The sequence below is a fragment of the Empidonax traillii genome, unplaced genomic scaffold (genome assembly GCF_003031625.1).
Source record: "Empidonax traillii isolate 1590-97213 ecotype Southwest subspecies unplaced genomic scaffold, ASM303162v1 scaffold112:size1231168, whole genome shotgun sequence".
Classification (NCBI taxonomy): Eukaryota; Metazoa; Chordata; class Aves; order Passeriformes; family Tyrannidae; genus Empidonax; species Empidonax traillii.
In genome coordinates, this window is record NW_020955305.1 from 1,154,378 (window position 1) to 1,180,427 (window position 26,050).

At 35.2% G+C, this 26,050-nt stretch overlaps 1 protein-coding gene across 1 annotated transcript in view; it reads left to right on the forward strand.

The window, feature by feature from the left end:
- The window catches only part of PDGFC (platelet derived growth factor C), a 135,552-nt gene that overhangs the window by 73,404 nt on the left and 36,098 nt on the right, over window positions 1–26,050 (forward strand). Inside the window, exon 4 of the mRNA XM_027882845.1 lies at window positions 15,670–15,850. Within this exon, the coding sequence (XP_027738646.1) occupies window positions 15,670–15,850 (181 nt within the window). The remainder of the gene's footprint in view (window positions 1–15,669; window positions 15,851–26,050) is intronic.

Consider the following 26,050-nt stretch of genomic DNA (forward strand, 5'->3'; position numbering starts at 1 on the left):
ATCCAGGTAGGGTGACTCATTCGTCCACTTGCAAAAAGAAAAGTAAGATAAGTCAAAATATTTTATAATATTGTAATTAGAATAGTATTGTAATTGGAGTACTTTTAAGTAATCAATGTGCTGAATACAAAAGTACTGACAAATCAAGAAACAGTAATAAATCATTCACAATCTTCCCTTGGTTGTAATCTTATCATGCTAGTATTTGTGCAGGGCTGTCAGGAAGTTGTATGAACGCAGTTCCTGGTATGTGTGCTTCTGAGGAAATATTGGGCTTTTTGGCTTGGAAGATATGACCCCCTGAAAAAGAGAGTTGTATTGTTGATTTCAACCAAAAGAAAAAAAATGTAGCTAGGATTCCTCTGAGCTTTAAATTCGGTAACAAGCTCAGTAAAGGAAGAGAAAGTTCACCTTATTTGATGTGAAGGGAGTATAAAAACTGATGAGCTGAGGAAAAGATGTAAAACACAGAGAGATTAAATAGGTAAAATAATTCTACCCAGGTCAAGTAAGTTACCAGTTATCAGAGTATTATCTCTTTATGGCTTATGTCTTGCATTTCTTACCTCTTAGAGTTCGTAATAAAATTATTTTATCCTTTTTCCAGTATTTTTTGTAGAAATATTAGGGTTTTTTTAATTGACTGGATCCCATACTATTTATTTATCACTGTGTTTCTGCCATCTTGAAACACGCAAATCGGTATTGTTGCTTTAGAGTACTCAACAAAGGCGAGTTTTTATGACAAACGACAGCATGAAAATATGAAATTAAAATATTAAAATATGAAATTAAATCTATTATGACTCTATACCTTTAGTTCTGACCTATGACCGAAAGTGGGTTAAAACTGCAGCATGTCATTAGACTTTCTATGCAACAGTGCAAAGAGTGTATCAGGATCTCTTCCTCTCCCTTCAGTTGTGTATGAGTTATCTGCAGTAGTCATTGTCACAGTTTTCAGTTCCTCTACCTGTTTCTTAAGCTTCTTATTCTGGTAATGCCAGAGCTTTCTCCATCATCCTTGTAGGCTATAGTGCCCTGCAGTGTAGCTCACAGAACCAATAAGAGAATAGGCTGAAGTATATAAGGTTTAAGATAAATAGCAGTTTTTAAGTCTCATAGTAGTTCAAATATTGCTCATGCATTGGAGAAAAATAAAAGATGAAGATATCCAGCTGCAAAGGGTTTTTTTGTTTAACATAGTTCTATAACAGACATAGAATGGTAGTGATGAATATAAAATGTCATAGATGTATCCTCAAACTATGGCAAGTTTTTCCCTGTATCTGAATGACCTCCACGCCTGGTTTTCTCCAGAGTCAGTTCTGACATTTCAAACTATTCAGTGAAGTCTTTTCATCTAGAACAAATATCACATTTTACAGATATATTGAAGGTCGAGTCTCTACTTCAAATATTTTCCTTAAAGTGAATCAGAAATGACCCTACATGGCTTTTTTTTTCACTCTGTTATTACTTGCAGTTCAACTTAAAATATTTACTAATGCGTTACAATAAATTCTATGTCTAAGACCAGCCATCCTGACCCATACTCACCAGAAACAGCATTAATGTGCATGTTGTGCTAATTCTCATCAGTCTTAAGCATGATTGCTGTATTCTGTATGTTTTAGAAACAAAGTTTAAATGACAGGTTTTTCAGAATAAAATTTTGATATTTTGCCTGTATTTCACCAGGTGATTTTTATCCTGGTTTTAAAGTTGTGATGTGCTTGAAATGTATACAGATCATCTCTACATTCCTTAAAAGACAGCTAATGATTTTTTTAACCACTGATCTACTTCATCTGCACTTGATCTTTTCTATGGACAAAATGTTAAAAATCCCACTGTGTCCTTTCCAAAGTGAACACAAACTCCAGTTTTCATGAAAACCAGATCCCTGCATATATCTAGAAGAGATTTAGGTTATTTGCTTGATAATATGGATATATACCTCCTCTGCAATATTGCAGTAATTTCAGTCTCATACACTTCATTTGATTTCAGCTGTGACTTGCAAAAGAAAAGGTTATGAGCAAAAAAATCCCCCAGCAAACTAAACACACCAAAAGGAAGGATGCCACTCCTGTGTGTTTTCTGCAGTACTGTTCACGTGATAGAAGTTGCAGTGAATTTCTAGCAAACAGAGGCATTGTGGATTTGGATCTCGTACACTTACCCTTTCTGATGAAATAGCAATGCAGTTTTTCTTCTGCTGTTATGATAGCTGATAAGAAAGGTCATTATTTTCATGATGGTAGCCCCTCAATGCTGTTTTAATCATAAAACCATTAGATTTCTGTGCCAGATTTCTGTTGTCAGGGAGGTGCCATGACTCTTCTTGACCAGGAGCTGATTTTTGCTCAGCTGTTTGTTGCTGTCCAAATTTATTGCTTTTTGTAGCTGAGAACATGAAGTGATAAAGCTTTCTGATGAGCTCCTCTGTGACAGGAAGACACAGATATAGTTTTCTTCCAGGAAGAATATGGATGCCACAGCTGGCCTTAAAAGGAAGCCTGATATTGTGAATAGGTTGTACACTGGAGCTTTACAATGCAAGGCTGCAATAGGAAAGGAAAAGAAAAAAATCTTGCTTTTACATAGTAGTATGTTTCAAACTTGCTCTCTCCCTATGCACAGAGTGACTCTAGTTGTTCATGTTAATAGTGGTTGCAGCTGTTCTTTCTAATCATCAGATGATTACAGTCTGTTTGACTTTTATTACATATTATAAAACACAGAAATGTGTCACAAATCCAAAGTGCAATTACTGTAGATAAGATGATAAGGATAAAATACAGGAGTAAAAGAATGTGGAACTAAACAATAGTTGGATAATAAATACCATTGTACCATCATCTTCATATAGGATAGCTACACTAATTTCCAGCTCTCTTTAGTCCTCTAATAATTTAAATTATTAACAGCTGTAGTCTGTATTGTCCGTGGGTTTTTTGTTTTGTTTTTTTTGGGGGAGGAGGGGAGCTTTTAGCAGCAGCAGATGTGAATCTACTCATTTATCTGTATAAGTGAAGCATTAGCCTGTAATGTTTTGAAAGAATTTCAAAAGCTTGTCTACTTAATATGTGTAATATGTAGAACTTTTGCCTTCAGAAAATTAGTTAAACTGAAGGCAACTGTCAGTGCTAACTTAGGGTAGAATCTATTCACTTTTTTTATCTCTTCATGTCAAATTCAGTACTTTTAATACCGGGAATGTTCTCACTCTGAGGTTCTTAGTATGATGCTTTACTATTCAGAGCCACATGTATAAAATTCACTGCCTCCCTTTTCCCTCGTGTTTCTGTAAGCTACTTGCTTTCACTTTGGATCTGCTGGGACTGAGCTGTTGCCTTCCATCCACAGAACATCAAGGTTCTGCAGAAACTGTATTCCAGACTGCTTTAGCAGTCATATGCTTCCTAATGAATATATTGTTAGAAAATTGTGCATAAGAGTTAAAAAATTAAAAAGATTTGGCTAAGTCTGACAAGACTGAAACAAGTATATTCAAGAGGAAACATACAGACGCTGTCTTTAGTTTGTCACTGGGAGGAAAGAAAATATTTTCTTAGCAGTCTTTTTTTTTTTTTTACATAAATTATGCAGTGATAAGTTATGATAAACACAATAAAAAGAATAAAATTTCTGTGATGTAATTTTCCAAAGAAACCTTTCTGTGTCATATAAGACACAATGATTAATTTGTACCCCATGGAACTACCTTTCTTGTGATTACTACAAATCTGTACATCTGGTGTGTGGAGTAAAATATGGATGCATAACTGTGACTCCCCAATGCTTCAGTAAAAAAGAGGACAGACATTTTGTTTCTTTTTGGCTATTTGTTATGGAAGCACCTTACAACATCAACAGAGTACATGCGTGAAAAGATAATGTCAGCATAATTTTCTTCTAGATGGATGAAATTCTACCCCACACCCTCATCCCCAGTGAAGACAAAAAATTTTTTTTACTTTTGTTTTGCTTTGAGTGCATTATAGAGTCAATGTTGATATATATGTGAAGAACATTTTAATATCAAACATATATTTGTGAAAGAAATTTAACTCCCTACATAAAGTATATTAATTCTGGGGTTTTTGAGGGCAACAAGTTCCTTATCAAGGTCTAGTTCTCAAGAAAATTGTTTTCTGGACACATCTGATGGGCTATCTTTAGTGTCAGACAGTGTTAAATGCTTCTCATGGACTGTGATTACAGAGGTTGAAGTTATCTCTTGGGTAAGTACAAAGTTCAAGTTGACTCTGAATAACTGGAGAAAGACCTTTAAATGAACTCTGTATTTAAAGTGGAATTGGTGCAGACAATGTTCATGGTGACTCATGTTGCTAAGTAGCTGGGCTGCTGGGATTTTAACTGCTTCCCCACACACCTCTGAAGATGAAGGGATTGCTGCTGCCACCTTTATTTGAGAATTCAAAAAACAGTAAGTCCCCAGAAATTCTAAGGCTTCAAATTGGGGAAAAAACCCCCACAACATTCAGCACCAAAACCCACAGAATCTTGACAGCAGGGATTAATGTTGTAGTAAGACTAATCCTTAAAACTCTTTTCTTAGAGCTATTGCCTCAGAATTTCAGTTGTTCAGTTTTAGACACCTGGGGTTTTTTATGAGATGCTACACATATGAGTGGACTAGGTTCTGTTTAGGTGACTCTACATATCAGTGGTACTAAAATGTCTTGTAATTAGCTGTAACTTCTTCAGCCAAAATGAAACCATATCTAAAGTTAAAATTTATTACAGCTCTGTTCTGTGAGTCAGATCCATTTGAATAGGAATGATTCATTAATATAGGGGATTATAAAAGGCCTATGAATGCTCATTCTTTAATACATAGTGTTTACTTTTTCCCCCAACATATAAATTACTTGCTAATCATTTTTATTCAAAGTCTGAAAGGGGGACATATCATTCAAGTAGTTGGAACAAGTTCTAGCATTCAAGTGCCTTAGTTTAATTCAAATACTGATAGGAAAGAATTAATATGAAATAGCTGATTTAATCTGAAGTCCTTTGTATGAGTGGCACTAGGGTGGCATTTTAGGAGTGGTGTGTAGAAAATGCTATAAAATTTGTGTTAAGGCAGCTGGTAATTTCTTCTGATGTTTGTGGAGTGGGTTTTTTAGTTTTGTTTTGTTTTGAATTTTAATCGCTCAATCCATTTGCAAGACAACCTAAAAGTGGTACCAATACAAGAAAAGTCTGAATACTTAATGGATTTAAATAGAGGATGAGAGTAGGGGATGGGGATCAAAGTTTTTTAGAAGTTAGATTGATTTAGGACCAGAGTCCTTTGATTATCTAAAAAATGTTCTTTTATATAGAAAGAAAAAAGTTTAGTACTACAAAGGTTATTTCTTTCATGTGAGTTGAAATATAACAGTATTATCTCAATTTATGTATACAAAAGAATCTAATAGACTTATGCTTCCTGCTTTCTTAATGTTTTGAAGAAAAAAATGGCTGGGGTTTTTTGCATCAAAAGAAATATCCCAATCCATTTATTTTCTAGTCTGACTTCACTGAACAAAATTATGGGTTTTTTTTTTTTTTTTTTTTTTTTTTTTTTTTTTTTTTTTTTTTTTTTTTTTTTTTTTTTGTTTGTTTGTTTGCTTTTTTTTTTGTTTTTTGTTGTTGTTGGTTGGTTGGTTTTTTTCTGAAAGAAAGCTCTTTCTTTTGGATATTACATGATTCCTGGAAAAAATTGTTCTTTGATTGTCAAGTAATTCTAACATTAACTCATCTTTCAGCTGGTCCCATCCTATTGGTTTAGCTGCTGTCCACTGTTCACACTGTGGAACAGGTGTGTGCTTTATCCAGTATACACATTCTATTGGGTTTTCTATTGCTTATTAAAAGTTGCTTAATACCATTCTTATGATAAGAGTTTTGTAAATATGACAAAGCAGATATCACAGGCAATAAAAGAAGATAAGAACAAAAAACCTAAAGAGTATCAAGATTATAGCTCAGGCTACTCTGCAACACACATTTCTTCAGCTTCAGAAAGAGCAAACACTGTGCTGCAGAAAGGTTTTATAGCTGCAAAACTGTATTCTCTAAGCAAATGAGAATGCAACGTAAGAAAGGGAAAGTGAAGGAGATGCTTCTCTGAGGGGAATGGGAGGACAGCATAGCACAGATAGTGTGATCAGGAGGACATGCTGCACAAACTTAGAGGTTGCATTCTTGTCCACCTGCTTTTTCCCTCCTTTATAATAAATCCAGCATTCACTGTTATTATATACTGTTGCTAGAGGACACTGTAATAGATATGATTTTGCAAGTAATTTGAAACCTATTTTCACAGCCCAGATGAGTGTTTGGAGAGTGAATGCTGATGAGTGGGCAGTTGACATAATCACTTACTCCTTTTTCACACCAGAGGCTACAGCCATTGACTTAAAAAACATTTTAGGCTCCTTAAAATTCCTTCCTTGTCCTTTCAATCTCAAGCAAGCTGTTTGAATAAAGTAAACTGTGTCCTCAGTATCAAAATATTTTTGTAAATGGTCCTAATCCTAATTTATTGCTTCTATAATTGTTTCATGTTACTATAGTTGGCTGTGTTTCTGGTGGTGGAGACCGAAGTTATTTTCTTTGAATGTGAGTGTGGAGCTGCTGGGTGTTTCTTCTGTCTAGTGTGTTCTGGGAACAGTTATTGGTGGAGTTCCACTGCTCCCACCCCACCACTTAATAAAATATAGAAGTATGTGCCTACTTTGAGGGGGCAGAAAAACATACTGTGAGATATCACCACTTGAGCTCAGGGACACGGACAGATCCAGAAGCCACCTGTAGTTTCTGGTGTGGCTCACTTAAGTCCTGATCCTTAAAGAAATATAAGCTGCAGAAGCAGGCCTAGCAACATAATCTAAAGTTACCCCATGTAGTGTCTAAGTATCCCAGTTTAAACATAGCACACACTCCCTTCTTGATGTTTTCTGACTACTGAAACTCTAAGTACAGTTAAGATTATAGAATCACTGTCAGGTATATAAGCAGGATTAAATAAGAATTAGCAGACATTTCAACTGTCCTGTTCCTAGACGGATAATGTGATTCTTCACCTGTGATGCATATTTTCTTTTTTACCTTCCTCCACCTGTCCTCTGCCGTTTCTTTCTCCCTCTCACTAGATGCCACTTGAAGTGTATCATCAGCATTTTAACAAAGTATGTTGCTCACATGCAATTGTAGTTAGACTGCATTACCAGCAAATTTTGCAGTCAGATAAGTCAGTAACACTGATGCTCCATTATGCACTCCATGATGCTCCATTAGGGTAAAATAGAAGTGAAATTCTCAGTGATCTTCAGGGTATTAAGAAGATGCATTTCCATGAGAAACTCCTGGAAGAAGGACTAACTATTATAAAAAAGGTTAAATGGTCACGTGGGAGTGTCCTAGGCATTTTTTTATAAGGTAAAATAAATAGATCATCTCCTTTTCTGACGGTAGCATGTGAAAAGAGAGATCAATAAGCTAGCACCAATTATTAAGAAGTATCTCTTCAGACTAGTCTTTGATTCATATGCTGTGTATGGATTAAAAATAGGTTTGCATAATTTCCTGACCATCAATATATAACTAGTTAAACTGAAGTAAGAAGAAACTTCTTACACTCCTTAGGTGAAAACTGATCTCCTGCTAGAATTAGGAATACATTTTTATTCTGCCTCGTGCAGTGTTATACAACTGCTCAGTTACATTATAGGGATTTTTCACTTTCTGTTAGAGCAGCAATTATTAGCCAATGCTGAAGCAGAATATTGGACTTCATGACAACTTGTCTGTCCTGACTTGGTTAATCCTGTGTGCTAGTGTAGCTGCCAAGAGACCACATGTTATTGTATTGCTGAGCTGAAAAAATAAAGGTGTTTTCATTTAAATAAGCACTGATAGAGTTCCAGCCTCCACTGAAGTAGGGTGGAGGGAAGGAAACGGAAGATGGAAAACTTGGCCAGATGTGTAATGGTGATCTAGCCTCAGAGGGTGATTGAGGGGAAGGACTGCTGCCTGCAATGCCCTGGGTGAATCTTCACATTGTTGAAAATACTCCTTATGCCCCTTATGATCCATCCCCCCCTTCTCCAAATTAAAAAGAAATATGCTTTTTAATATTGTTAGGAAATTGCTTAACCGTTAGTTTTCACATCATTGACTGGAGCCATTGCTACATTCCAGGATTTATATCGTGAAATATCCTGGATTGTGCATAAAGAAGAAATTACATTTATATAAATAAATAATTAATTCAAATGCTACTTGAAAAACAATGGTAAAAACACGTGATTATGGATTCACAGAAGCTGGAACAGATACACTGACCACTGTGAACTGTGAGGAGAGGAAAATATTTTATAGTGTGTTAGAAAGAATGCTTTACAGCTTTGGCTGTTAATGTGAACTCCAAGGTCCATTAGTGTTTTTGATTTTGTACAAAATGTTTATCTGTACAGTAGGAATGTGTGGTTTATTATGATTGCTGTAATTCTCAAGATAAAATATACCAGACTTTACAGAGGAGTGCTGGCAAAAAGTTGGTAAGGCATTTAGTTCTCCAAAATATGGAGTGAGTAGTACTGTACAGTGTAGGATACTTACTAAACTTATTCTCTGTCTGTGAACAGACAGTGGCTACATCTTTATGAAGACAAAAGTGCTTTGGAGAGTGTAGTATCTAGTGCAGCAGGACCCTGAACTCTGGTGGTTATTTCCACATGGTGTTGTACATTATAATAATACTCCTAATATTTTGTGTAATAATAATAACCACAACAACAACATATATTAAAATAAAAAAAATAATAATAATAAATTATACAGGCAATACTTTGCAGGGCAGATGATGACAACAAAGAATAGGAGTGCTACGGTGCAGAACAGTAAGAATATTCTTATATATTCCTATACCATTTCTGTTATGTATTATTATTTAAACTCATTAGTTGTTATTATTTAAACTCAATTTTTAAACTCATAACTTGTGCAAAATAATAAAGAAATCTGTGGTCCACACATGCAGTCAGTAGTACAAAGTAGAGAAATCGGAGGTGAAACAGTGCAAGAAAATGTTTCATGTAGATGTTACCCATTTTCTGGTCCTTGAAAAATATCCTTTCCAAGTAACTTCTAATTATGTGGAAAATCTTTTTAATTCACTGTATTTTGTATGACTACAAGAGAATCTGTAACAAGGATAGAAATAAGGTAAGTATAGCAGAGTAATTGTAAGTGATGGAAATTCCTGGAACCTTCATCTCCACAGAAATGCATCCTTTGTATATTAAGATGAAGGCCAAGGTAATGAATGGACTGGGGCATAATTTGCAGGCTGATTCATAAGTGTTCATACATTTTTCCAAGCTTTCCAATTTTCCCAAATTCATCTTTGTCTTTGACATACAGTACTAGTAATGATGGTATGAAATTTCAAGCACTTCTTTGATTTGTATATCTCTTCTATTTATAACATGCCACTTTTGGACCAAACTTAATCCTTATTTAAAAAAAGCTAAACATATTTTTTATTCTCACTAGCATTGGAGGAATACTGTTGCTCTGTGATACAAAGTACATAAGTATAGGTGACTTCTAAGAAATTTGACAATTGGTCTTTTAAAAGGAGGAGTTTGGGAAACTGTCTTCTGTTTTTACCTCCACTTCTGATCTGCAGGATTATAGAGTCTCTTTCTACAAGATTCTTGTTCAAGTGCTTGAAATGATGTATCAATAAAAGTTACACTAGTATAAACTGGTTCATAACAGAGGCTATCTAGGACTGAATTCTGTGATTCTGTGTTCGTGAAAATACTTGTTTAAGCGCTTAATCCATATCAGTAGTTTAATATATGCTTAAGTAATTGCAGCCTTGCTGTCTGAATATAGAATAGTTTTGTTTTAGAACTTGAGTTACATTTACCAATGTATGTAATTTACAGTTTCTCATTCTTGTGGAAAAGTTAATGTTTCTTCCTCCCCACAAGGCAGATGTTACTTTCAGAGCTACAGGATATTCATATGCTTAAGGTGGAGGTATTTAAGTGTTTAGCAGTGCACTTAGACACCAGGCATGATGATTTGTATCCCAGAGGTGTCTGTGTGCCAATTTCTTAGTCATCAGGGAAAGGCTATGTTTTGAGCAATATGCAGTTTATCAGTAGGCACTGAAATAAACCTCTGACACAAACAAAAGTTTTGGACAGAAGTATGAGGAGACACATTTCTTTGGCTTTCTTATTTTTACACACAGCTCTTTGACTCTAGTTCACCAAGTGACAAAAGCTGCTTTGCAAAATGTGTATGTCTCAGCTTTGCATGATACCTCCATTTTTTAACAGATCCACAGAAAATGGAAATATGTTTTTTGGTAGACTGGAGAGTGGTAATGCAGCAGACAGTTTCTCCAAATCAAAAAACCAGTGCACCCTTTTCATGAAAAGTGTTCAAATGTTTGAAGAGTAGAGTGTGCGGGTTTGAACTTGGTGTTGTTTTGCAGTTTTGAAAGTGTATCTCTATGATCAACATGGCTTACAGTGAATCGAGGGGAAGAGAATTGAAACTTGAGATTAAACTTTTTTTTTTTCCTCATGTATCCTAAATAACAAGATAGAAATACAGAGAGAGTTGTGCGGTTGTGTTAGAAGCCTCAGGCTGTTAATAATCACTAAGAGGAAAGATTAAGTAGAGAGAACCATAGCAACCATCTAACATTTGTGAATGAATCTGTGTTTCCAGAAAGCAGTTCCTGATGTACAGTACTGTATATTCTAAAATAGATGTATTCAAAGTAGGTTGGCCCAGAAACTACAATCCATATTTGGTGAATGGCGGTTAGAAATGTTCTCTGTACCTCAAGTATCTTTATTTCATGGAAAATGTAGACATGGCAGGGAACTTGGGGGTTTCATGCTCATTTGCTCTATTGGCTGGAAGTGATGTCTACTGCTGGAAGTGATGTTTGTGTGTAATTAAAGATCATTTTCTGAGTACAAAAAACTGACCTCATCAGTTATTTATTTGGATTATTGCTGTTTCTTTCCAGCGACTGTTACGGCATAGTGTATGTAATATCAGCAAACACAAGAAATTACTATGGAAATTTATTTCATGCCATGTCAAATCACTGCTGTGCTGCTCCATCATCTTTTCTGTTTTACGTTAAAACATCGATCATGATAAAAAAGGTAGAATGTAACTCCTTTCTCAATCTTTGGCTGATCTGTAATGATATCCAAAGGAGTTTCATCTTAAAGAGGAAGGCACTGCCAAATCTTTCTAAAGAGGGTAAATCCTATGGGTAAATTGCCCATTTTGTGAGCCTCAGGAATTGGAGTCAAACAACTCTGGGTAACTTTGTTCAGAAATTCATATTAGAAAGACAAAATCCAGAGGGAACATTTTAAATATTTAAAATTTTATATTGGGTAGTTTAAAAAAAAAAAAAAAAAAAAAAGATATTCCAGTATCCTGACTTTACTGTTGCTCAGAGTAGCCCCAGTTAATTAATTCTGATAATGTTGAGCAGAATCATTTTTGTTGAACTTTTGCACTGTATGGAGTATTTGCTGGTGGTGCCCCCAGGCCACCATTTCAGTCAAGGTGCCATCTCCCTTCTGTAAATCCAGGAAATTTACTTTCTGTATCATCTGAGGTTTTTTTCTCTGCCACCTAGCTGGCAAGTGAACTTGTTAATTGGTAACTGTTACAGGTGTGCATTGCTAGTGGTTTGCAGTTTCAAGAACTTTGTATCTATTGAACTGAGCAGAGGACTGGACTGAACAGGCCATTCTTTCCCACTCAGAGGTTCATATATATGTTTCTGTCTGGCAACAAAACAGTATTATGTAAATTAATGCATTTGAAAGGCAATGAAATAAATGGAACAGCTATTCTGAAGCTTGGAAACTTGGGCGATTGGTGGCTGAACTGCTTGACCTGGTCAAAATATTAATGTGAAGGAGCATTCTCTCCTCTTAAGGTGAAGACTATGTAAGGTGTTGCCAGTGCCCTTACAGTTTTGTCTGTATAAACACACAGTTAAGTCCAGTGATAGAAACCAAAAATTTTGGTCCACAGGAAATATCAATATTTCGGTAGCAGAAAATATTTAAAATAGAGGTGGAAGAGAGAGAGTAAAGTTTCCTCTAGAGTGATGGTGTTAAAATTCTGATTAGAAAAATATTAAAATTATATTTTCATAATGACAGTTTTTAGTTTCCAAAATTGAAGCTGTCCAAACATAAACTATCTTAGTGCTATTTAACAACAATTTTGCTGTTGAACTGCCAGGGTACCTTGAATGTTTTGAGTCTGCAGTGTGGTGTGTTATGCCAATACCAGGAAAACCATGAAATTGTATGTGCTTTAAAACAAGTTGGAACAGAAATATTACCTCATCCCATAGAAAACTGTAAAAGATTTTGATAGGGATTGTTACAAACTTATTATTTCTTAATTTTTTTAAAAACAAGACACAGGTTCTTATCAAAAGGAGAAGGAAAAAATAAACTTTACCTTTCTTAAGCTTCTTTAATGGATTTCCTAGATTTTTGTCTGGCACACATCTGTACAGATAGAAAGGTCCAATGTCACTGAGATGACAAAGTGTTTTATCCTGTGGATTTTTGCTTCTTACATTTATTAATATATTTGTGGAATTCTGGAGTCAGAGGAAAGCCAAAAAACCGTCAGAAAACTGCAAGCCAAGGTAAGCTGCCTGTCAGAAGATGCTTAGCAAATAACAGTGCAAACTACAGAAAAAAATATATAGAAAGGAGAGGAAAACATATACCCTTGGAAAATGCATTCCCTGGTTGGAAAGGCATTGAAGCTTGAGTTGTGTTCATTACTTTCTTGCTCCTTTCCAGTAAATTACCTTTGTTCAGATTATTAATTCAATCCATGTTCCCAGCCACCCTAGGCCTTAGGGGAGGGGAACACATACTCTGCAACAGGTATAATGGAAGGCATTGTGGACATCATGCCATCAAGGCAAAAGCATCTTTTGTCCCAGGAGAGGAGATTTGACTCCCTTGTTGGCATAAATTTTATTTACTAATATTTGAAAAATATCACAGATACAGTACCAGTGCATTTGTTCAGTCATTGTCAAAGAGAGTTGTGTTTTCTCCTTTGCACACTGCATCGAAAAGAAAGCCTCTGTGTTTGGTTCATCATGCATTGTATCATTTTTTACTCCCTTGCAGTTGGAAAATTGTTTCTCAGTTCTTTAGTTCTTTGTTATTTATCCTAGCTTTCTTGCAGTTCAAGCTTCTCCTGATGGGGAAAATAATTTTCCATGGCTATGCTATTGTCCCCACTGCTCCTTACCCCTGTTACACAAAACTGCAAAATTGCGTAGCACAATCAGGTAAATGCTAAAGCATCTGAATCACTTTGTTTTGCTACTTTTACAGCAAGTTCAGACTTCAGTCCATGAGCAATGGGAGGAAATTAAGTTGCACAGAAGATTCTTTTGTAAGCTCTTTTAGTATTCAGCCTAGGTAACTGACAGGAATAAAGTTACTGGCTAAAAATGTCATTATCCAAGCTGAATTTTATTTGGTGTTTCAGAATATTTATTTCTCTCTATTTCACCACTTGACTAAAGGGTCTAGAATTTAAACTGTGGAATTTGAGTTTCTCTTGTACATCAGGTGCACCAGAAGACAAAAGACTGCAATAAAAAGTACTACAAATTAGGTAGAAGAACTGTGCCTGACCCCCCCGACATCTTAAAGCTCAGTCAATAAACATTAACTTAATTCACTCTTTAAAAAGCAGAAAAATAGATAATTATTTCCTATTCTTAATTAAAAAAAAAAAAAAGAGGTTATCTTTAGAAACTTCATAAGCTGATCTTAAAAAGAAAACAACTCAGTGCTCAAAATCAATTTGATAAATGTGTTGAGCCCTGAGGTCTTAGTACAATTAATGTACACATTGCCTTTTGTAATAAGTTGTATACCTGATCATAAAGTAAAAACACTGGTGGATCTGTTAAAGGAATTAGTGTGTGTTTGGGGGGAAAAAAGATAATAATAAAGTAATTAGTATCATGAGTTCAACAAAGATTTAAAACTGTGGTTCATGGCAGTAATGGATTTTGAACAGAGTTAATGAGCATATTCATTGCATTCATTTTTAATTAAGTGGAAAAAATATTGGTCCTTTAAATGGAGATAATAAATGTGCAAGTCAGTCTTGCACAAACATGTAACACAAGAATTTATTGCCTGCTGTCTAACTAGGGAACTGGGAATCATTATAAAGATTAGATTTACTGAAAAAAAAAATACAGGAAAAACTTTGGAAGAAAATGTTTATGAGGTAATAATTTTCACGTTAAATATTGTTTGGCATATTTGGTAGAGTGCGTGTGTGCATGTTTTTTAAAATGTGAGCATTTGTCATCATCAGAGGTAGGACTGCTTGTACCCTTGAAAAGGACTCTGGTATTTAGGAATTTAGATTTATGTGATATGTATTTAGTATATGACTGCACACGCAAGAGAACATAAAAATACCAGAAACTTTGAAACAAACACACACTCAAAGGTGTGTTAGGATACAAACTGTGGTTTAAAAGTAACAGGTTGGCTCAAGAAGCTGTAGCTGTGAACATCCAAATGTTTGCCCTCCTTTAACCAGCACACACACACCTTCCCAAACCACTGGGCTGTGCTGCCACTGGGGCTCTGGGGGTTTCAAGCTGAAGCAGGGAAAATCCAGCTGAAATGCTTAGTGTTTATTCTGTCAGTAGACAGCTGGGGAACTGACATGAAACAGGTTAAAGCACAGAAACCAGATGTACCTTCTAGAGCAGCGGCTTTCATTGTTTTTATGACTTGGGAACCCCCTAAAAATTTCCAGTGAAAATGAGGACCTCTCTGTGCTGTACTGAAGGTTACTGATGATTGACTGGCATTCCTTGGTTACCTTTCATTGATCTACTTGAAGTTGTTCATAGATCCCCAGGGATACCCAGACCAGGTTTTAAAAAAATGAAACTAAATCATTCTCTCAGAATTCCCAATCCATCTTGTTAATATTACCAAAATACCAGGTTCTTTCTGACACACAGTTAGGTCTGGGTCTTTGCTCAACAAATGTCTCGTTGGATTATGCATAAACTTCTTCCAAGTTTCCCTAAGCCACCTTAACCTTTAGGGACTTATCCACCATGGGTATTATAGGAGAGCAAGTTTTCTGTACCAAAAAGCCCCTGAACTGTCATTGATGGCAGCGGTATGCTGCTAGTGATATTGCAGTATGAATTACTGTGCCACGCTTAGGCAATTTTGGTCTTTTTTTTTTTTTCTCTGACTTTATTCTACTCCATCCCATATGTGGTAATTGTTCCTTTCTGTAAAACGAACAAACAAAACCGTACACAAGAGTCTCTTCAAAATGCTAGCTCTGCTTTTATTTTTTTAACCTCACTGCATAATTTTATTATGTGTATGTAAGTCAGTAGCAACTTGGGAGCTAAGTTTAAAATAGCCCGCTTTGGCAGAATACTTTTAGCATTTAAAAAAAGATTTGCAAACTGCTAAGTCAGTTTATTGGTAAAACATGAAGCTTATAGAATTTTTGTCAGTAAATAAAGATTCTATTTTCTTTTCTGTTCAGGTATGACTTTGTAGAAGTTGAAGAGCCTAGTGATGGCACTGTTTTAGGGCGCTGGTGTGGTTCCACTACTGTGCCAAGCAGACAAATCTCCAAAGGAAACCAAATCAGAATAAGATTTGTGTCTGATGAATACTTTCCTTCTGAACCTGGATTCTGCATCCATTATACGCTTCTTATGCCAGTAAGTAACATGTTTCAGATTGGAACATTTCAGGAAACAAAATCTTTGAAGTGGTAGCTCAAAAGAATCTTTTAATAGGTTAGGATTAATTACTGTTTATTTCATAATAATAATAATAACAGTAATGTGCAATCTGTCTTCCTGAATTGTACATTTTATTTTTGTTTTTTAACTGAGTATTCTTGTGGTTCTTCTTGGATGGCTTTGGACTAGGAAGTTGTGGGCTCAGTTGTTTGTCTGGAAACTTCAATAAAATGTTTGCATTCCTAATACTGTACTGTGGAAAAAAATAATTCTAGCTTTGAGAAAAAGAAAAATCAGCATACAAATCAGCACTGTGATGTTGAAAGAGCACTGTGAAGTTACAAAAAAAGACTGAAGAAATTAATGTTTTCATTAGTCAGCTGCTATTAGACATACACAGCCAAATGATTATACCTAGTTCCAAAACACAAAGGTTCTTATGCCTCTGGGTAATTTTATTGTAGTGACAAAGCAGAAAATGCATAATACTAATTTTTCACTGTGTTTTCCATGGAAACTGTGCTCTAGACTTCTCTTGAAAGTTGCTTAAAGCAATAGGTAGTAAACACTATTCGTTGTCTAAAATGTGACTAATTTCAGTGTCAACAGATTTCTGTTTCTTTTTTTCACCAAATGAAAGACCTGTGATAGTAAAAAAAAAGACCATAGATTTTTAAAGATGAGAGAATTTTCTGAAACATTAGAATGGAGGAAAATAGGGGTTGACTTGTTTCAGAGTAGATATTTCATATTTAAAGATAGTAAGGAATACTTATTGGTAAATTCCTCATAATTCACTTTGAATCTCGTTAGTAGTTTTGAGGTCTGTGGTATTTGGTTGGTGGAAAATATCTGCAAGCTCAATAAAAAATTGATCAGAAGAATCCATGTTGTAACCTCACTGACATATGCTTCACTCACAATGAATTTGTCTTGCTTTATGTTTTTGCCATTTTTGCTTCTTCTCCCCATTTGCAAAGCTTCAGTTATTGTGAAGATGCAAAGAACCATACCATGAATCTTCTCAACACTCAACACTACATAATCTTTTACTTATTTAGCATACTTATGTCAGTGTAGTTTAGTTGGGTGTTTGTGTATATATATATATATATATACACATACATATACATATATATATGTTGTTTTCCTATAAATATTTTTAAATATTTTTGCCTAACTAAGAACTCTCCTTAAGCGATCAAAGGTTTGATCTGCATATTTGCGACTTTTATGAGTTAGACCCTTTTGTTAGTAGAATACTATGACCTGATAATGGTGAATTTGAAAATTAAATAAAATGTCAGCCTCAAAACTAACTTGAAATAAGACCAGGTTTAAACTTTCATACACCCGAGGGCAGAACGAAATAAGTATGTTTACTTTTAGAAAATAGTAGATCACCAAATACGTGTGTTTGTGGGGCTGGTGCCAAATTTCGTTGTCACAGCTCTAGTATTACATCCTACCTGCTACAAACCTATCTCACTTACATATGATTCAATTTCTGTGGAACTGATTAAATGAAGGCACCTGAAAATACCAGAGTATCATATAATTATTTTTATACCATGCTGTACAAATGGACTGAGTTTTTTCCTTAATATTTGATGGGGAAAACTGGTTATAAAATTTAAATTTAAATTACCATCACTGGCATCACTGGCACAATGATGGTTTAATGTTCGAAATATTTTAATCACTTATTCAATAGACAAAAACAGAGCTGACATAATAGGATGCATTTTTAGTTCCCCACTTCATGCCACTAAGATAGCACATATAGCATAAGAAGAATATGTGCAAACTGTTTTAGCAACCAAGCATGCTCTCTCTAACATACAGAACAGGCAAGAGCAGCCCGCTTCATGTCGTAAAAGTTCAGAATGACCCCCAAAATGTGCAATGCAGTAACTGCTTATGGGTTAATTTCTAAATCTCTCCTTAAAAGGGCTGTGATCTTTTTCAACAAAAAAGTATGCCTTAATAAGTCAAGCAGAATACAATTATACATTTCAGAGTGCAGATTGTAAATTTAATCTATACAGTTGAGTTCAAGGATTAAACCTGCTTTTTATACCTAAACCAATTGAAAAATGATTAAAAAGAAAAAAAGTATTGGGTTTCTTTTATAACTAGAATGCTATGTTACCCAGTTTTTCAGGAGAAGATAAGATTTACAGCCCCACTCCCATATTCCCACAAAAAAGATGTCAGCTGTAAGAATGAATGTAAATTTTCAATAATTCTAGCAAAATCATAACTGATTCACTTAGGGATTCACCTCAATGAATTGGTTCTAAACAGTTAATTTTTTTCCTCTTTTTTTTTTTTTTTCTTTTGACAAGTGTTGGGGAGGGGGAGATGACTGGTAGACTAGCAATGAGAGATTGTTTGGGGAGAAATGAAGCAAAACTGAAATAAAACAGTGCAAGCTTGTTTCTGTATTTGGAGGCCACCCACAGAGAGGGGCACCGGACACATTTTCAGGTCTTTTAAAGAGCAAGAGAAATGGCTTTGTTTAAATTTGCTGTAATTTATCGTATACATTTTTTCCTTTTTTTACTTTGTATATTATATTTCAAACCAACTTTTCACATAAGTAGGAGCAGAATGACTATTGATCTGATTACTTTACTTCTAAGATTTAGTCACTGAAGGGACTCCCTGCTGCTCCAGTGTCACCAGATGCAACATCATTCGCTAGAAGGGTTTACTGTGGGATTATAAGGCACTGCATAAAAGCAGTGCACGTACTGTGTACAAGCAGAATGCTCCCTGAGAAAAACATGAAGCTTTTCTTTAGTTTCTAACTAATTAGAGTGTAAGAATTTGAATTTTTTTTCATTTTAAGTTTTGCACCCTGGCTACATCTAGAACTTTCTGTAATTCTGGTCTAACTCCACTTTGTTTCTTCTGTTCTATAATTGTAAGTTAATTTTGTCTGCAATATCATGAAGTGGAAGCAAGTGTTGGAAAACCTTATTCCCATTAAGAAAATGTAGTTTGTGTTATTTCAAAATTGTTATGTTCATTTCAGCACAGCTGTTATTCTCAGTCACTCTTTTCATGTTCTGCCCTGTCTTAGTCTGCACTTACTGGTGAGCTGCTTTATTCTGTCAGGGCTGCCTAGCAATGTTTCTCAATTTTGACCAGCTATGCATTTATTGAAAGTCATGATTTTGGCAGCACTGTGCCACCTAAACCTTCCTAGGACGTTATTACAAAAACAATCTGTATTTTATTTCTTCTCCCATTCTTCTCACTTGCTCCATAGCTCTGGTACATATAGTAGCCACATGCAATTGAGGGAATTCTTATAAACTTATATATTTGAGCTTCAGTCTTCCCGGTGACTTGTTTTAGTTTAAACTATGTCAGTTACGAGTTTGGCAGAGAAAACTTGATGTAATAAAGTCCATTGTTAGTTGGGGAGCTGGTGAATGGGATACTTGATGCCTGAGGTGCCATTAAGGAATGCATGACTGATTGCCAAAGTAGTTATTAATTATTCAGGGCATTCAGAACAAAGCAGCTCCAGTTAAAGTTGAAGCTGGGGGTGACTGTATTCCCCTTCTTTTTTGGCATATGGTAGCATGTCATTTGTCATCAAAGATCATGCCAAAGATCTTTGCAAAGAACAGACTTAACCCTCTTCTATGCAAGCAAAGATGAAAATCCAAGAAGCCGCTTACAGACTGACCTGGTTTAAAAGTGGCCAAGCAGGTGGTTTGGGATTTTGGTGCAGTACCTGAATAGCGACCTGGGAGTCAGTCCAAGAGAGTGTTTTTGTTTGGTTTGTTTTTTTCCCCTTTTGATTCAGAGATGTTGTTAGTATTGCTTTCTTTTAACAGTAATGAAGATTAAATAGATATTCTGTTGAGGTCTGTCTAATATTTGTTGTTTATTTCATCCAAATTGGCTAAGCTTTTCTCTTGTAGAATTTAGCATGTTAATTTTGTTTGTGGAACCTTTTTAATTGAGCTTGTTGATTGAAACAGGCAAATAAAATTTAACTACTAATAGAAAAAGTGCACACTAATAGAGCAGGAAGAGGAGAGCTCATACCTTGTCTTCCCTTCCTTTCTCAAGTCCACAGATTTCACAGCTATCGAGAGTGTTTCGCGCATGTAGGTACCAAAGCCCAAGAGATACTTACCTTTGGCTGCAATAACTGAAAATCCATCCTGAAACATAATAAAGGACATTATTATCTCTTAAACAAAGTTTTTTCTATACTCTCTTAAGATGTAATCAAGAGGTTTTGTAAATAAAAGGATTTAAGGGTTGTTTAAGCCAAGGTGATATGAAGAATCAGGAGAGTGTACGAGTGTTATGTAGAGCTTTCCAATGCTACATGAAGTGAAAACTCTTCATATGATGGGAAAGACTCTAAAACAAAACCTTTGTTTTCAGAGTTTCCACTGATTGGGTACAGTGAAACCTAAGACTAGATAATGGAATAGGCTACTAAAGATGCTCCAGCATGCAAACTCAATCATTCATTTTCTTCTGTGTGGCAAAAAGTCACTGTAAATCAAAGATGTTTTTGAACTAATGCTTACCTTGGAGATTTCATTTTGCTTTAAAATTGTGCTTAAGGTCTTAGATGAGGTAATTTCTTAAAAGAAACATTAAATATTATGCCAAAATACATTAAAAAAAATTACAAAAAGTTCAACCCCGAGGATGGCTATTATCTGTGGGACTAAAATGAGCAGGGGCAGTGGGGGAAGGGGAGGAGCAGGGAAACCTTTGAAGTGAAAGAATCTCTGAAGTAGACTTCCTAATCAAATCATAACGTCTTGTTTTCCTGTGACCATGTCTCATTCTGTCACATGGGTATCATAAAAAGTTTAAAGATCTGTGTGTGTGAAGCAGTCGCAGAAAGGCAGGGTTAGACATGAATCTAGCAAAATTGTGGGCCAGCACAAAAGTCCATGGAAGTGTGTCCTTAACATCCACAACCTGAGATGTCAGTGTGGATTTTCTGAGACTTTGAAAGGAAGAGGGACATTTGAATCACACTGGTTGTCATTTAGTTCTTAAAAGGAATTAATATATTTATCTGATAGCAAGTTTTATATCCTTACCCTTTGGCCAAAATTTGAATGGAGTTTCTCATGAAGTATAAGTAGAATGTGCAATTTCTTTTGTATTTTTCTGTGATATTAGTCTTACAGTGGCTCAGGCTGGAAAGAATCAGAAATTGTTTTATTGACCGTTTGTGGGACAATTCTGTTTCCTTGGATGACAATTTTTTTTTTACAAATTTATTATATATTTAACTAAGATTTAAATTCTATGATTTTGGAAGTTTATTGTATATCCCACACAGGATCACTGTGGCTAGAGATACAAAAAAAAAAATCAGCTGATTTTCTTATTTTTGAATTTCAAAATTAAATTATGTTAGTTCAATGGGGCTTTTTTTCTGTTCAATAATTTCAGTACAACTTTGCTTCCTGAAAAATTCAGGAGTGTTCAACAAATAACAAACTGCTTCTGTTCATGGAACATTTATATAAGTCTTAAAACTGTCTTGTTTTTTGTTTTGTTGTGTTTTGTTGTTTTTTGTTTTTTGTTTTTTTTTTAAAGAAAGTATTGAGGGGCAATCAAAACAAATGATGTGGACAAGAGCTTGTGAAAATTGATCTCCTTCTAGTTGTCAATAGCATTTTTTACAACTAGATCACTTTGGCAACCTGTTTCAAGCAGAAGTTATTGCCATAAACAAGGGATGGGGTACTGCAACTGTCAAGAAAAATCAGACAACCTTTATTGCTTCTTGTCCCAAGTTATGTCTTTGATCACATGTTAATCCTTTCCTCCCACATGACACCAGACAGTAGGATGATTGAGTGCAACCGATGTTGAACCACTTTAAATGCCCTAAAAATTGAAAAGTTTAGGAAACATATTGGAAAAACATTTTAAATAAATGAGACAATCTCTTTCTTTCAGTTTCTGTAAGTTACCTAAAGACTTTTGTTAGACTTGCATTTAGTAATAAATATTTATATTGTATGGAACCCTTTTTTAGTATTTGGAAACTTTATTAGTGTGTCTTATAGCATCTTAGCATAGAAGATTATGTATACATATTTATCTTGAAAATGAGTATTACTTTACATAGTCTATAATTTACTTTGTAGTACTATTCTAGTGTAAATGTTAGTGTATTGTGCCCTGCTGTTTTCAAAAAGTCTTCAAGAGAAGTTAAGATGGAAGAATGATTTTTGTTTTGTCTTGAAAAATTTCATAAATCTCTTGGAATGTCATGACTCTGGGAGTGGTCTGGCTGGTGTGTGTGGGCTCTTAACATTTTTCCTGTTTCGGAAAAATCTGAAAGAACTGTATTTGCCAACTGTTGAGAAAACAGAAAAAAAAATTTGTACAGATCCAGGAAAGATAGTAACGTGATAAATCCAATCTGCATTAATTATGCAAGGAAGAGAATACATACTACATGGTGAAGGTGGACTGGGGTGAATGAACAGCCTTGTGGATTACCACAGTGGTAATTTTGTCATTCAACTTGACTTAATAGACATTGAAGTTTACACCTTCTAATAAGCAGGGAGTACATCACTAATGAAAATAACTTTCAATCATTACATTTTTATATTGTCGTCATGAGTATGTTCTGGGAGTCCTCATTATGAGAGTGTATCCTTATAGTAAATCACAGTTAAGTGTCAAAACTCAAGATTTAAAAATGAGTATGTATTTTATTGCAGTTTGACTTCAGAGTTTGAAGTACATTTCAGATTGTAAGTTTTTTACTTGATGAAATGGCAAGCGTGCTAATTCAAAAACTTCTTTCAAGTAGTATTTTCTTCATTAAGTTCACTCAAGAAGGAGTGGATCTAATCACAGCAACTACACAGAAGAAATAATGACAGAGTAATACTGCCACTCTCTAGCAACAATAAATATTAGCTTAAAATATGTTATTCCCTACTTGTGCAACTTCCCTTTAAGTGGTCTTCCTTCTCAGAATCTTACCTCTAAAATGGTTCTGGACAAATGAGTAAGGATCAGATCAAGCTGGGTAGTCTTTATCAGTCAGTAATACTGCATTAAAGCATTTAGTATGTGTAATGTATACTGGCATGTGAATTTGACTATTATTCAGTGAAGTTAGCAGTAATGGCAATTTTCTAAGCCTTTCCAATTGCCTTTCCAGTTTCCCATATGTCAGGCTACCTTGTTTTCTGTGAGGCACCTCAAAAAAAACAGCTTCAAATGAGTCCATGACTTGAGAGGGGTCTATATGTATATAAAAACACGTCACTCTTTAACTGTAAATTCACTGATGCCATGTAAATGAGTGGTTGGATGCTACTTCAACAGAAATATTCCACAGTGATGTCCAAATGTTCCTTTAGTCTTTCAAGATTATTCTGTAGTCATGGTTCAAATTTATTTGTTCAGACTTACTGATCATATCTGTTCTAAAAAATGCATTGTCTCAATTATTTATGTGTAATTGTTTATTTAACACTTTATTAAATATTTTATAAAATACTTTTCACTTAATATGTTTAGTTAAAAAAAAAACATACCACCCACCCCCTAACCAAAAAACCCACTCAAAGATCCAAACAAAAAAAGTAGCAAAAAGCCCCCACACAAAAGTCCCACAAACAAACAAAGAACCCAAAGAACCTTCAACACCACTTCCTCTTCTCCCAAGTTTTTTTAGCAACCTTTATTTTTTATGTGTTAAGTATTACAGAATCGTCTAGTTGACTATCCCTTTTCCGATTTTCAGGATCAACATTTTTGAGAAAGCAGGCTGATGGCTTCTCTACAAATTCCAAAGCAAAGTGATTCTGTCCCATTCTCAAAGTAATCCCCTGTGTACTGGCACAGCCCTAGATTTTTTTGTGCTTTCAAATACTGAGACGTTGTGTCTGACATGCTTGCTAGTGGAAAAAAAGGTAAGCAAATGTACATTTAATACCAGGTTTCAGGTAGCACCACAGTTTTCAGTTATGCTATTTAGGTGCATTCATGCTGTGTCCCTATTCATTATTAGTATCTTAGTCATGCCACAGTCCTATCCATTGCCTCCCCCCAGCAAAACAGGCAGTAAGTCATTAGAGTGGCATGTACTGTGCTAAATTTTCTTACTATAATTTTGGTAGGAAAAGGGAAAAAACAGGAATGAAAGAGGTTGGAACAGAAGAGTTCATCTTCTCAATTATTTTTTAATCATTTTACATATGGTAGAGCTCTGATGAGGGCAGCTCAGATATTTGAGATCAAATCAGCTGTGGAGCAGCTTCTGTAGATGACTTATTGCACAATCTGGCTCCAGCGGCTGGTAGAAGCGCCTCTTTAAATTCAGGAAAAAAAATTCTTGACAGAGTAATAACACTGTATAGTAGCTTCAGGGTAAGAGTTTGCTTGTGGGAAGATTAATGTGGGATATTGGTAGTGGTGTTAAGAGAAATCCTTTTTTTTCCTAAAAAGGGGTAGATAATAAGCACTATGGGAATACCAAAATTTGCACCTGTCTTGTCTTCGCAGTACCTGGCGTCTGGTGTTATAGATGGGGATTATGAGCTGTCATTTGTTAGCTTCTCATAAGTACTCAAAACTTTTTTAATGATGAGGATGAAAGGTTTGGCTGAAGAAGCCAGGATTGTTGTTGAAAAGCTTTCAGTTTTGTTTTAATGGGAAAGTCTAGATAATCACAAAGCTGTCACATCTGTTCTTGTAATTATCTCAGGCTAGGGTAGTAGAGAAGGAATTCAGGAAGGCTGCCTCCATGTTTGCTCCTGATAGCTGGCTAATGTTGTTGAAGAACTGTAGTTGTTTAAAAAAAAAAAAAATTAAATTAAAAACAAACCTTGCATGTGGAAATGGAGGGCAGTTTGTTTGGCAAAAGGCATTTCCAGAGTGCTCAGGCTGCTTGACTGTTCATTTCACTCTGCTTTTGAGCTAAGCAATAAATGACAGGAAGAAAAATAGTAAGGATCATTTATGAGGAGAAATAAAATGCTGGGCTTCATATTGAAGGGAGTGATTTAGTGCATGAAAGACCAGGTTCAAAGGCACTTGAGAGGTGGAGGTGTGAAAGCAGATGGCACAGTCTTTCCAAGAAATTTTGCATATAATCCTACAGGCATTTTGAAGTTGGTGGATCCTAATAGCACTTCCCTTTCAGTTGCCAAAGGGTTCCTTGGGGGAGCTCTGAAAACTCTACTCTGACATCACTTAGAGCAGCTCTTGAGCCTCATGCAGATGAGTTGATTAGGAGGCTAGGAGGTTTTGAGTGTAGTGGTATAGATACTGAAACCAATCTGATGATTTATTGTTCAGTATGTAACTTTGGTGTCTTTTGGTAGCACTTAGTTAACTTTAGAGTTTTTCAGTAGACATATATTATTCTAAATGTTCTTCTAACCGTGTGACAAACATCCTTTAGAAAGCATGACCATCTTTAAGAAGACAAATGATGTGCTATGGTAATTTTGTTAGAAATCACTATCCTCATGGCTTTGTGAGTGGTTTGCATAGTGAATGCAATTTCTGAATTTGAATGTTCAAATGCTTTATTTTCACCATTTTTCTTACTGTGCCTGCATGTGAATGTTAAAGAGGCCTCTATTTTTGAAACTTGAAAGTCCCTAAAATTTAAAATGGTTTTGTAAAAAAATTTTTGCTAACTCTGTGCAATCGACCCTGAACTTCCATGCTGACTGACACAACCAAAATGACTAAAAAGCCAAGGAGTGTGAGATAACTGAGTTGAGCCAAATTATCAAACCCACTTAGTCATCATCTCTGTTTCTTGAGGGGAAAGGATCAAATACCAAATTATTTAACTTTCTAACTGGCAGGGCAGTTAGCTGCATATATGTGGGCTTTTAATATGTAAGCTGTTAATAGGGTTGCCCTCGCTTATCTTCTGAAAATCATTCTGATCTGCTGAACTCATCTGATCTCTGTGGGGGCGTATTTGTCTTTGAGCTTTTCAATGTGAGGTGTTCTGGGTAATCAAAAGTTAATAATAAAATACTTCCTGTTCTTAAGTCATCTGTGTAATACCTTTTTGGCTTGGAATTCTTGTCTTTTAGTTAAAGTAAATTCTGTCATTGATCTCTTCTTGTTTGCGCTCTGTCAATATATATAACTTTAAATACTGTATTTACTTTATTTAAT